Source organism: Haliotis rubra, unplaced genomic scaffold, assembly GCF_003918875.1.
Source record: "Haliotis rubra isolate DU_JTF1 unplaced genomic scaffold, ASM391887v1 Scf218, whole genome shotgun sequence".
NCBI classification, from domain to species: Eukaryota; Metazoa; Mollusca; class Gastropoda; order Lepetellida; family Haliotidae; genus Haliotis; species Haliotis rubra.
Genome location: NW_025766203.1, coordinates 1292575 through 1305525, shown reverse-complemented (window position 1 = coordinate 1305525; position 12951 = coordinate 1292575). Strand labels below are relative to the sequence as shown.

The 12951-nt window shown below is 39.5% G+C and overlaps 1 protein-coding gene across 1 annotated transcript; it reads left to right on the top strand.

Annotated features, from left to right (window-relative positions):
- Positions 1 to 2249: 2249 nt before the first annotated feature.
- On the top strand, positions 2250 to 8643 carry LOC124277103 (acyl-coenzyme A thioesterase 1-like). Its single transcript, XM_046712761.1, has 4 exons — positions 2250 to 2333; positions 3018 to 3099; positions 3651 to 3852; positions 8283 to 8643. The coding sequence occupies exons 1-4, from the start codon at positions 2272 to 2274 to the stop codon at positions 8408 to 8410; spliced, it is 474 nt and encodes a 157-aa protein (XP_046568717.1). The 5' UTR covers positions 2250 to 2271; the 3' UTR covers positions 8411 to 8643.
- Positions 8644 to 12951: the final 4308 nt, after the last annotated feature.

Here is a 12951-nt window from a genome sequence, read left to right as displayed (position 1 = left end):
AAAAACAAAGTTTCTGGCTTCAAATGATATGACATTTACGTTTGAAACCTTCAACAAATGTTGTTACCTACGTTACCGTTGATAACGTATGTATCATTTACTTTAGCATGCCTTGATCGAAAACTGGACCTCCAAATGATGCCCTTAGCATCGCTTTCCTGTCTGTTATGATGGTAGTTAAAATACACAATGACAATTTGAAAGAATTACACTTTGTAACATGTTTAACATGACGTCTTTAATTATGCATGGTATCACCTGAATTTTAAACAACATTACCTCATAAAACTGATGTGGTTTCTCTCTCAAAATGTGTCTGCTGTTCGATGACTGTCGCCACATGAAGTAGGTATAGCCAAAACCTAATCATATTGTTTCGAACACTTAATTCCGTACTTTCTAGTAACGTATGTAACGGTTACGTATGTATATTTTCAGTGGTTTTCATTTTCATTTTTGCAAATCTATACACACTACTGATCGTGATATGAGCTGTTTACATGGTATAATGTTTTGCGTGAAGTGTTATAGAAATTGAAGTAATTATTGGCATGATAACGTATGTATTGCTTGATTTCTACGCATCTTGTTTGTGGTGTTGAAAAGTATTGTTTCCAATACTGAACTATACTCATAGTTAAAACCTGTCGTAATTGAATTGGTAAATGTTTTGAGTATAAATAATTGATACTGTACTTCACTTAAGCCAAAAAGGTACGCTGCTACACTGTCATCCAGAAAAACACAACGTATGTATCCAAAGTTTGGCGACAACATCTCAACACTCTGTAACTATTCCGATTTGGATGGTTTGCCTTCTTATTCTCATTTGAATACAGCGTAATAAGTACATTGTTCTTTAAATATTCAATCTGAAACCCAAACTGCAAAATCAAAATGACAGCATTAACTTAAGTGAATCGTCTCCAACATGGCGACAGTAACGTACGCATCGTTTTGCCTACTTTGACTTTTCCTGCATTGCCAATATAAGGACAGATGACCCGAAACAGTGTTTATTGGCTAGGGCGAGTATAAGACTTTGGGAATAATGCAAATACTGGGCACAATATTTGTTGGATTAGGAACAAATGGCTGGCGACATCAATTGCACCTCATTAGTGAGAATGGGTGATTACTAACCACAGATTGTTTACAGGTAAAAGCGAATTTCCTGGAGTGCTCGACATGTTTGGGGTAACGGGAGGTGTGGCTGAGTTCCGTGCTGCCTTGTTGTTGGCTTGCCTACTTTAGATATGATGACCTGCCGACTTCAATAGCTGACATTGATTTTGATTACTTTCTGGTAAGTTATTTCACCCTGAACATGCTTAGACTGCAGGTCCCTAGTATGGTGATCTACCTATAGCCCGTGTTTTATATTGTATTGTCTTCTTTAATTATAATGTTTTAGTTTTACATGCTAGTTTTATATTCATATCTGTAATACTCTAGTATTTTTACTGTCCATCGTTGACATGTTTTACTCTTCAAAATGTTTTCATGTTTTATTGTATAAATTGTTTTCGTCACGAAATGGCTGAAATATTGTCGATGTGACGTTAAATATTAACTCAGGGATACTGCAGGGATGCTACTTTGAAAGTTAATCGTATCCTCATTCTTTACATATTCTGTACAAGTACGACAACAAAAACATTCAAAATTGCTCATTTTTCAAATCGTATGGTTCCATATTTTGTGCTTATAATCTCATCCCATCTATCAAAATAGGCCTCCGGAAAGGCAATCCCATATTACCGATCACCTAAGTACTTAGCATTTGATATGAAAATAGCACACATATCTCTTGCATGTGGAGTCAACGTTATGTATATAAAAAGTCAAACTGTATTTTCTAAAACAAAGTAATGTTGGCAGTACAAGGTGCCCTAAGAAAACAAAAAGGGTATATTAAGGCATCACTGTGGCTGAAGATATCTAGATGAAGTATCAATGATGTTGGGTTTTTTGTGCAGGATGCTGTGAACTGGCTTGCTTCTCATCCCAATGTCCAGCCCGGGGGTATTGGCGTGGTTGGTCACTGCAAAGGAGGTGAACTGGCCTTCCTGCTTGGCATGTCAACTGATACGGTGAGAGGGATTTAACACTGGCACTTTTCAACTATCAATTATTGAGTTTGAGATGTAAAATATACGAAGTACGATTTCTCTGTTTCAGTTTTCCGAACTATCACAGAGGCTAGGACAAACAAAGTAAACATGCCCTAATTTTCATCAACAGGTGAAGGTGTTGGTGAATATTAATGGTATGCCAGTGTATACACTTGCCGATTTAAAAAAGTCTGGACATGTGTTATGGAAAGGGTTCAAGTAAGTATGTACGTGTCTTGTTTGTACCGTATTTTACGTTGTTATGGTTGATCACTTGAAATGGAAATTAGCAATAATAAAGTTAATTCAGTAGTACGTACATGCAGTACATGTTTTGAATTGGTTATGGTATAGCATTAACATTTTGTGGGAGTAAAAACGTATATAAGTGAAAATTTACATCATATTGCTATGTTCGCCTCTCAGACATACATTTTCATGTAGTCAAATCACGTTCTCCACGAAAAAGATGGACAGATATATAAAATATCGTAGTATCTATGATATATCACACAAAAGATTCACTTAACAAGCGTAGTATCTATGATATTATATCACAATGAAATACTTTGAGGTTCGTTCAGTTACTTATTAACATATCGCTATACCCTACAAAACCAAATCACCAAACCCAAATCACTAAAAGAGACCATCAATTGAGTCAAATAAGAATGAACAGCAAAAAAGCTAAAAGAAGCCCTTTGCCATTTTCAAAACGGTTCCTGTCTTTTTCATAAATTTTAAGAATGAACATCTTCTATTAAAAAGCTGTAAAATTTCTTATTGTGATTATTGAATTATAATCAAAATTTGTTCGGATCATAAATATGTTTAACCATCCTTAATTATTTGACACAACAGGTGTAAACTGGCATGATTTATGTGATCTTATTTCCTTTACAGGTTGGATGAAAGTAAAATGATACATAGGAATGAAGGCGTTTCTCTGACAAACAGTTTATGCTATGACAATGAAATCATTCCGGTCAGTAGCGATCTTTGCATGTCTTTATCTGTTTAACGACATCCTTGCATTATTAATTTCACTTAAGTTGTCGTGCATATTCCGGAGAAACAAGTCACCTGCGACGAGTTTATCATTTATCATTGGATATTATCTGACAAGTTGTTTTTGTTAATATCTATTGATTGACCATTTTAACCAGTCAACTAATAGCAGTTACATTTATCACAACCTTTGATCCTTCTAAGGGAGCGGTGGGGTAGCCTAGTGGTTAAAGCGTTGGCTCGTCACGCCGAAGACCCGGGTTCGATTCCCCACATGGGCCCAATGTGTTAAGCCCATTTCTGGTGTCCCCCGCCGTGATATTGCTGGAATATTGCTCAAAAGCGGCGTAAAACTAAACTCAGTCAGTCAGTCTATTCTAAGATTGTTCACATATACTATTAAAAACGTCGATTTTCAATAAAAAAGGTGTCATTTCTAAACCCCAATACAGTCATTGAACTTGATTCCTATCTGTACTGTGAAATTAGATACTGCTGCAGCTTGGTTATATGCTGACATCTTTTCAGGCCTGGACTAATAATGCCAAGATCTTGTACTTGTGTGGCGAAGATGACGAAGTATGGAGAACTGACTTTGCTAATACATTTATTGAGACATGTCCTGAAGAGAAGAAGAAGAACATTGAACTCATCATCTATCCAGAAGCAGGACATGCGATCGAACCTCCATATACGCCGTTGTTTACATCAATGGTCAGTAAAACCCTTGGTGAGTACTTGCATCACGACATGTCAACATATTAGGTACACATATGTATGGATGATGCATATAGTGTAATGAAGTCCCATACAGAACATACAGGTCACTCAGAACAACCTTGCAGTGAGTGAGTAATAATAATAATGATAAGTGCATTTATCACGCGCTAAACTCCATTCACTAGGTGAATGCTAAGAGAGCTAACAAAAGTTCACTGGTATTTACAAAGTTTGTAATGGGCGCAAGATTAGGCTGTACAATTTGTCAAACAGGTAGATCTTTAAAGTCCTTTAAAAGGGCAGAGATTTTGAATTCTTTTTCAAGGCACTTCTGGCAGTTCATTCCACAATGCTGCTGCATTGAAGGAAAACGATATTTTCCAAAACCATCTAAGCTTTGGTTTTGGAACACTGAGGCGACACAGATCTGCAGATCAGAAATTGTCGTGGTGGTTCACAGTGCTTTGTGACTTCTGACAAACAGGCAGGAGCACAAAGGTGATAGCATTGATAAGCTGAGGACAGTATCTCTTTTCAATTCTGGCTTCAACAGGAAGCCAGTGAAGCTGGATTAGAGTTCGAGTTATGTGGGATGATTTCTTGCACATCATCACAATCCTGGCTGCTGTGTTTTCAACACGTTGCAACCTCTGGAGCTGTGTATTTCGTATCGTTTGATATGTTGGCCAGGAGACTGTTGCAGTAATCCAGTCGCAATAACATCAAAGAACATGCCGCATTTGTGGGAAGAAGGTGTCCGATAGCTCAGATGTTTCGTAGCTGGTAGTGACAGGACCTGATTGTTTGACTGATGCTAGCTTCCAAGGAGAGTTCACGGTCAAATAGGACACCAAGGTTCTTGACTTTGTCTGAAAACTGAATGTCAGACTTCCCCACATGTATGTGAGCTTCCTTCACTTTCACTAGTACCCACTAGTAAAGCTTCTGTCTTGCTGTCATTCAGCTTGAGCATATTTGAGTTCATCCATTGCTTTATGGCACCCGTGAAGAGCCACCTCCTCGTAGTGGGTGCTGGGTAGCGCTAAGAGCTCTTCAACCCCCCGTGTTGACCAGGGGGCATATTTGGTCCACAGCACCCCATTGCTGGTCGTATGGCCGAATTGGGCAACCCGTTTACCGTCGGTTGCACCCCTGTGTCGGTGGAGGACGGGAGTCTGGTGGTTGAGGGCACTGGTTCCAGGAACAGCGTTTCTTTGCCCAACACACCACTTCGCCCCTTACTTCACCTAGACGGGTGGTAGAACTGGCCCGGTTCTATCAATCGGCTGGTCACGCCATGCCCTGTGCATAGCACTACTTTTGCACATCTAACTTATTGGGTATTGGTTATTTTGATTATAAATTTCAATATACAAATTACATTAAATTGCCTAGAGTCCTATGCCAGAAGGCGGTGACTCATGGGCCAATCTGGTGATAACAGATCTCTGAAATCTGTGATTCTTGGGAATGATGTCATGGGCCGAAACAGCCTGGCATATATTCTTTTAGTTTTTCATAGCTTTTCATATCTTTATCGCTGGAGTACAACACCCCTGTATCCCTGGTGTCAGCATCTTGGAGATCCGGTGCTATTTGACACTGTCCTTGTTGACAGTCCATGGTGGGTGGGGAGCAATGACATTATTACATGCTGGTTCCCGCAATGAAAAGAAAACATGATTAGAAGATCTAGATCTATCAAACAGAAGTACTTCTTCAAACAATGATTCTTGGCCTCGATTTCTGGTGGTCGAAGCTGCTGATTTTTTGCCTAAAAAGTTAAATCCGTTTGCCATCTCCAAGGCTGTATCTGGAATTTGTGGTGAGGTAAACAACGTTACTCGTCTCCGTAGTGGTTCACTTATTGTAGAATCACTAAATTTGCTATCGATCAAAACAATTGCAAATGTTGAGGTTGCCGTGTCTGTGCAGAGGACACTAAATTCTTGTCTTGGCATTGTTCGAGAGAGGGCTCGGTGCCTGTCCGACATGTCTGAGGAGGATATCGCTACTGAGTTGAAAGAACAGGCTGTGACCTCAGTTAAACTCTTTACAATCAAGAAAGATGGTGTTATCTCAAATACAAACACCTATCTAATGACATTTCCTCGTTCATCCGTTCCTGAATCAATGAAGGCAGGATATTTCAATATCTGAATATTGAATATTTTGCAAAATCTAGTTTAGAATATTTGACTGAAGTAAGTGGCTACATTTACACTAGTGAGTCTAAACTTTTGATGGGTAGTACATATGATCAAGTCCCCAAACCATGTATTATCATGGGCGATCTGACCGGAGACAACCCGCTTTGGGGAAGTGTCCATACTAATAATAAAGGTAAAATTCTTGAGGAAATTATTTCTAACAATATGTTTATTTAATGATGACACATGCACCTATCTCCACCCAGCTACGGGGGCATATTCTCCCCTAGATCTGACACTAACCGATTCCTCCTTATATAATGAATATGAATAAGTGATGATCACTTCCCCACCATTCTCTAAAGCGTCAACCCTGGTGATGATCCACCTTTATCTCAACGGAACTTCGCCAGGGTTAATTGGTCATTACGTAAGACACTATGTACTGATCACTTAAAATATGACATTTTTGCGAACAGCGAAGATCCCATTCAGTTATTTTGAGATATACTGAACAACATTGTTGACCAAAGTATACCAAAGTCCTCTACAATTCCACACATTCGTAAGCCATGGTTCACGAATGTAAACAGGCCAGAAAGTGTAGGAAGAAAGCTGAAAAGTATTTTCGACGACATCCTACCGTACATAATCTAGACAAAGTTAAAATTTTAAATGCCAAGGCCAGACGTGCTTTTAAACAAAATAAGCGTCACGGTCAGTCTTGCCGAAATTATGTTTCTGAAATATTTTCATGTACACCTATGTCAAAGGTGTGGAACATGATCCAAAGAATACTGACTGACTGACTGAGTTTAGTTTTACGCCGCTTTTAGCAATATTCCAGCAACATCACGGCGGGGGACACCAGAAATGGGCTTCACACATTGTGCCCATGTGGGGATTCGAACCCGGGTCTTCGGCGTGACGAGCCAACGCTTTAACCATTAGGCTACCCCACCGTCCCCTCCAAAGAATAAAGAGCAAAGGTTCCATATCTATTGTTCATCATCTGACCGACTGACTGACTGACTGAGTTTAGTTTTACGCCGCTTTTAGCAATATAGGCCACCCCACCGCCCCCATTCATCATCTGAAGGACGGTGATAATTTATTAACTAACATAATGGACTTGGTGAAGCTCTCGCCAAGCATTCATCTACCTCCGACTTCCATTTTTTGTGGAAACCGCGGTGGCTGAGCGGTCTAAGCGTCTGACCTTGTGTGCTGGCGATTAGGTGCCTGACTCTGAGGGTGTGGGTTCGAATCCAGGATGGGACTCAACCCAAAAAGTACTAGAATCTGTACTTTACTGAGAAAGTGTAATCCAAATATAACATATGTTACAAAAAAATAGGTGTTCAACAAATTTGCCTGCTCCTTGTCATCATTGATCTGTATCCGGAAGAAATGTTTCCACTTTCTTACAGAGCATACAGATCACTGGCATCATTTATACACTCATTTATCTTGGAATGACAGTAGTCAGACTGAGTGAGTGAGGAAAAAATATAAAGTCGTATCGGCATGTTTAAGCATACGAAACTAAAAACCTGTTATTAATAATGATTACATATATTCCTTGTAATCAAAGGATTGTAAAATAACTAGAATTTTACATGAAATTAGTACAAAACGTTATAAGAAGAAGCTGTACATCACCAGCAACTACAGTAGAACTTTCTGTACTTCGTCTATCTTGGTCTAACTGGTCATGTGTAAATCTGGTATGGCTAATGTTATATCGACGTAAAATGATTTATTCAAATCGGGACCGACAGTTGATTTCATGCTGTGATAGGATGATTAACTATGTGCATCTATTTGTGGAAAAGAGACACACTATATTGATGTAAACAATTTGTGACTATTATCACTCGACTCTGTGAAGATTTGGGTTAGAGTCAATCTTCAGCAAACCATGCTTGTCGTGAAGGGCGACTAATGGGGTCGGGTGGGCAGGTTCATTGACTTGACTGACACATGTCATCGTATCCCAATCGATGTTCATGATGTCAGCCACTGGTTTATTGGTACAAGACTTGATTATTTACAGAACACCGTCATTGTCCTGTTTTAGTTATGAGTGCAGCATCAAGCAACAAAAAACCCGATGAAATAAACAAACTACTATCCCACTCGCAAAAATGCACAATCCTTAAGTTTTCTTTCTGCTCTTGTTGAGGCAGTTATTCAGAATTAAAGTCACATTTATTACCTGTGTATATATTTGATATTTTAATAGATGGCATTTTCTTCAAAAACTAACTTGTACGGTAATTGACAACAGGCATAACGCTGGCGATGGGAGGACAGACTGAAGCTCATGCTGCAGCCCAAGAGGATGCTTGGAAAAGAATCCTCCACTTCCTCCACAAGCATCTGCCACAGAAGCATCACCAGTCCAGTAGAATATAGCTAAAAGACACTGTTCCATTGTCTGAAGCGCATTACAAAAGATGTCAACGTTCTTTCTCTTGTTTGTCTGGTCATGATGTATAAATCAAACAAACTCCCAATGATATTCTCCTCTTCGAGTGCAAGCTTAACACTAAACACATATACTACTGTCATCAGGGATGGTCAGATGGGAAAAAGGAGAACATCCGAAATCCTCATGGGATATTTTTGATATAATCATTACCATGTAAATGAATTAAACAGCTAACTCAAATACATGTGTTTGTTTCTGTCGGTATTGTGGTAAGTATTGGGTTATTAATAGTTTTGCGGGAAGTATTGGGGTTCTATAAGAAACCCATTAGAATTGGTCTTCAGCAACCCATGCTTGTCGAAAGAGGCGATTAACGGGATCAGGTGGTACGGCTCGCTGACTTGGTTGACACATGTCATCGTATCCCAATTGCGTAAATTGATGCTCATGCTGTTGTCTGTTGATCACTGGATTGTCTCACCCGTACTGCTACAAAATAGTGCGTCGTTCAACAACCATCAAGCAAACTAGTACTAGGATTCGTCACAGCATTGTCTCTAACTACTGGGACATGTCACCTGTTTGCAGGTACCTACTACGTTTCTTCATCAGATTACCGGTAACTATTGGGGTTCTTTACGGCGTATAGGATTAAGGATTCCTGACATTATTGTCACAGGTAAAAATTAGGTTTCTTATCAGTACTGTCAACGCGTGGTTTACAGGTCAACTGGGGAATTAGCTCATAATTAAGATGAAGAGTGCGTTGATGAAGACGAAGGCATAGTTGAGTTCAAACTTCTTTAGTTACATGACAACCAAATACACAAGACATACATAAACAGCGGAGTACCTGCTCAACCACAGGGCGTTTCCTACGAGCGGCATTATCCTGCTCGTGGTCGTCCGAACGGACAGTCCAACTACCGAACTCGTACTCCTTCACTCTCCTCATTCACTGTCTACATGTGAGCATACCTAGTATATATATATATATACAGTTTTTGATAACAATGGTCAGGCGACGACTCATCAATGGACAGACAGAAAAACAATAGTACTTCCTTGACCAGTTGATGTGATGGCAGACACGGCCAAGGGGGATTACCAATGGAGGTTATAAATGTCTTATACAACAATTAATGGGCTGTCAAGTCAATTTAAAATGCGGTAGTGATAAGGATGTACAGTAGTGATTAAAAATACAGCTTAGCGTCACATATATATATATATATTACAATAAGGTCTCACATGTCTTGAGTACATAGTTTTGGACTTTTTAAATATTTGGACGATGGCCGTCCTGAATTAGCCACTATAACAACTTCCCTCTGCTCCGTAAAGCTTGGACCCCAAGCTTAAATAAATTGAGTCCAAACTGATAGGAGTGAAGCTATATAAATACCAACAGTTCAGATTAGTAAATAATCACAAAGGAACAATTCTTAAAGTCATTAAAATCTCGTGCAACAGATATGCCTATGCCATGACAGTATAGGAGTGATCATCTCGCCAGTCTGATGTGTTGTAATATACATTTCACATGCAGGTATTTACTGCATTGGACAGATTCAATAAACATTTCATTGAAAAGATCTTTGAAATCAGGGGTGAGATAAGTCTGGGGTGAAGTAGAGCGGCCGTCTCTATCTCCTAGCACTATTAATAACACCTACATGTCGAGGTTGAGACCTATCTTATCCCATTGCTAAATTACAGTTGTTAGTGAGAAGCTAGATTTTTAGTAATAAGCTAGAATTGAGAGTTTTAGAGGCTCAGTACCAAATAATGACAATACATGTAATTACATCATAAAAAGTACACATAAACATCTCAGCAACTATTTCGCATTAAGAAATTTGAAACCAGGAGTCTAACTTTACCGCGCGACTCAGACGGTACTTGTGGGTACTGTTGCCCGTTTAAGTACGATGGGTGCTCTTCCCGTGTCTGTGACGGAGCTTGCCCATATAGTGTGGGTGCTATGCCCAATAAAAAATAATAATCCTACAATGGGTGCTATTCCTGTTTCGTTGGCAGAGCTTGCCCATATATTGTGGGTGCTATGCCCAATGACAACAAAAATAACAATAATCCTACTCTGACTTCAAAACTCTAAAATGCTGAAAATTGCTTTGCTGTTAATGTCTTCTTAATACTGACACATAATATACATGTGCGTCTGTGGGTGGTTGGGCCCAAGAATATCCCTATTCTCACTTCATTTTACAGAAGTAATTTGGTGCACATTGTTTACATGCACTTAATACATTATGGTATAGACATAAGAAGGTAATAATGTACTGGCCTGTGATTTAACATACCTGGTTGCACTTATCAACAATAACAAATTGTATATCCTGAACTGAGTCCATTTACAAACACACAGATAAGTAAGTCCTGATGAGTTCTGTTGTAAACAATGTCCATCTTGAAGATGTCCTTGAGGTATCTTCTGTATGAATACAGGATCTCTATGTTGATGGCTGTGATCAGATCTCTGTGGGAGAGACACATGTACTTGCTTGGACTTTGGTTCCTTGGTGTTTCATCCTTAACTTGTAGGTTGTCCATCAGGTGGTTGCTGTATGATGCTCCATTCAAGATGGCGGCGTTGAGGATCCATGTTGATCAAGACTCTTGAAATCTCTTCAAGTAGACGTAGAACTTGGGGAATCATCCTTGATACATCATGTTAATGGAAGGCACATAGAGAGGTTTCTAAGATCGGGAGTAAGCTAAAAAGTTACTCTACCCGGATTCTCCACCAAATTGTCAACGCGTGGTTTACAGGTCAACTGGGGAATTAGCTCATAATTAAGATGAAGAGTGCGTTGATGAAGACGAAGGCATAGTTGAGTTCAAACTTCTTTAGTTACATGACAACCAAATACACAAGACATACATAAACAGCGGAGTACCTGCTCAACCACAGGGCGTTTCCTACGAGCGGCATTATCCTGCTCGTGGTCGTCCGAACGGACAGTCCAACTACCGAACTCGTACTCCTTCACTCTCCTCATTCACTGTCTACATGTGAGCATACCTAGTATATATATATATATATATACAGTTTTTGATAACAATGGTCAGGCGACGACTCATCAATGGACAGACAGAAAAACAATAGTACTTCCTTGACCAGTTGATGTGATGGCAGACACGGCCAAGGGGGATTACCAGTGGAGGCAGACTAAGGCTTAGTCTCTGAATATATATAATTTGGATAGTAACAAACAAGCCCATTTATATTGAAAAGGAGCCCTAGGGAGACCAGAGATTCAGAGACTAAGAACATCTGCATTGGGGCTACACGTGCTGGGGTCATTACCAATTAGAAGTCACATCATACAAACATCAGATAACGCTATAAGTGAAAGGCATATTTATTGGCCCTCCTGTTAAGCCCTGTCCTATCTCCATGCTGTCATCACCTCATGTGGGCCGGTCAAGTGCCCCTACTGCCTAACATTTTACTGTTGGGAAACTTGCAGCCCACAATGTCACTTGGACACTAGATGACCAAGGTGCAAGATCTGTGTGGAACACCAACAAAATTATTTATGAATTTGAACTTATCTCCAAATTCAAAAGTTTCCATTTGTATAATATGCGAAAAGGATATAGATAACCACCTTTTTTTAAACAAACTGTTCAATGGAAGTGAAAAGGCCAGTGTCTGTCTTACGCTTGAAGATGTTCTGGGTATTTCTAGATACTAGATCATCCTCACTAGATTTCACCTTGCATGCGTCACATCACGAAGGTAAACAGATTTAATTCCGAGATGCTGTGCCTTTTGAATTTGGTTCTTCACAAGAAGGCGACTAACAGGGTCGGGTGGTCAAACTTGCTGACTTGGTTGACACATGTCATTGTATCCCAATTGCGTAGATGCTCGTGCTGTTGACCACTGGATTGTCTGGTCCAGATTCGACTTATTTACAGACCGCCGCCATATATTGAATATTACTGAATGCGGTGTAAACCCAAACTCACTCACTCACTCACTCTTCATGAGTGCTAGGTCCCTGCCATATGTTTTACTGTTGAGCAATTAGATAAAAAGAGATACTCAAAACACACCAGAGTTTCACACAATAATCTTATATCAGGAATAAGAAAAATAACCCTTGTTTTAATTACAATTAAATCCTTAACCGCATTTACAATTGGGCTGCTATGTGTGGACCCAAGTCAGACAATGAAACAATACTTTTTACAACATAACATTCAGGAGGAACCTTTCCCCAAGATTTTGCTTGATTTGTCTCTTAAGACCAGAAACTGTGCACAAGGCCTCCACTATAGCTTACCTGAGGAAATCTAGACTTGCTTTATTTAGGGCTTTAGCACTGCAGAGAGGGCTTCGCAGTAGGGAAAATAATGTTGTTCAGGGACTGTGAGACAGACTACAATGGAGGTTATAAATGTCTTATACAACAATTAATGGGCTGACAAGTCAATTTACAATGCGGTAGTGATAAGGATGTACAGTAGTGATTAAAAATACAGCTTAGCGTCA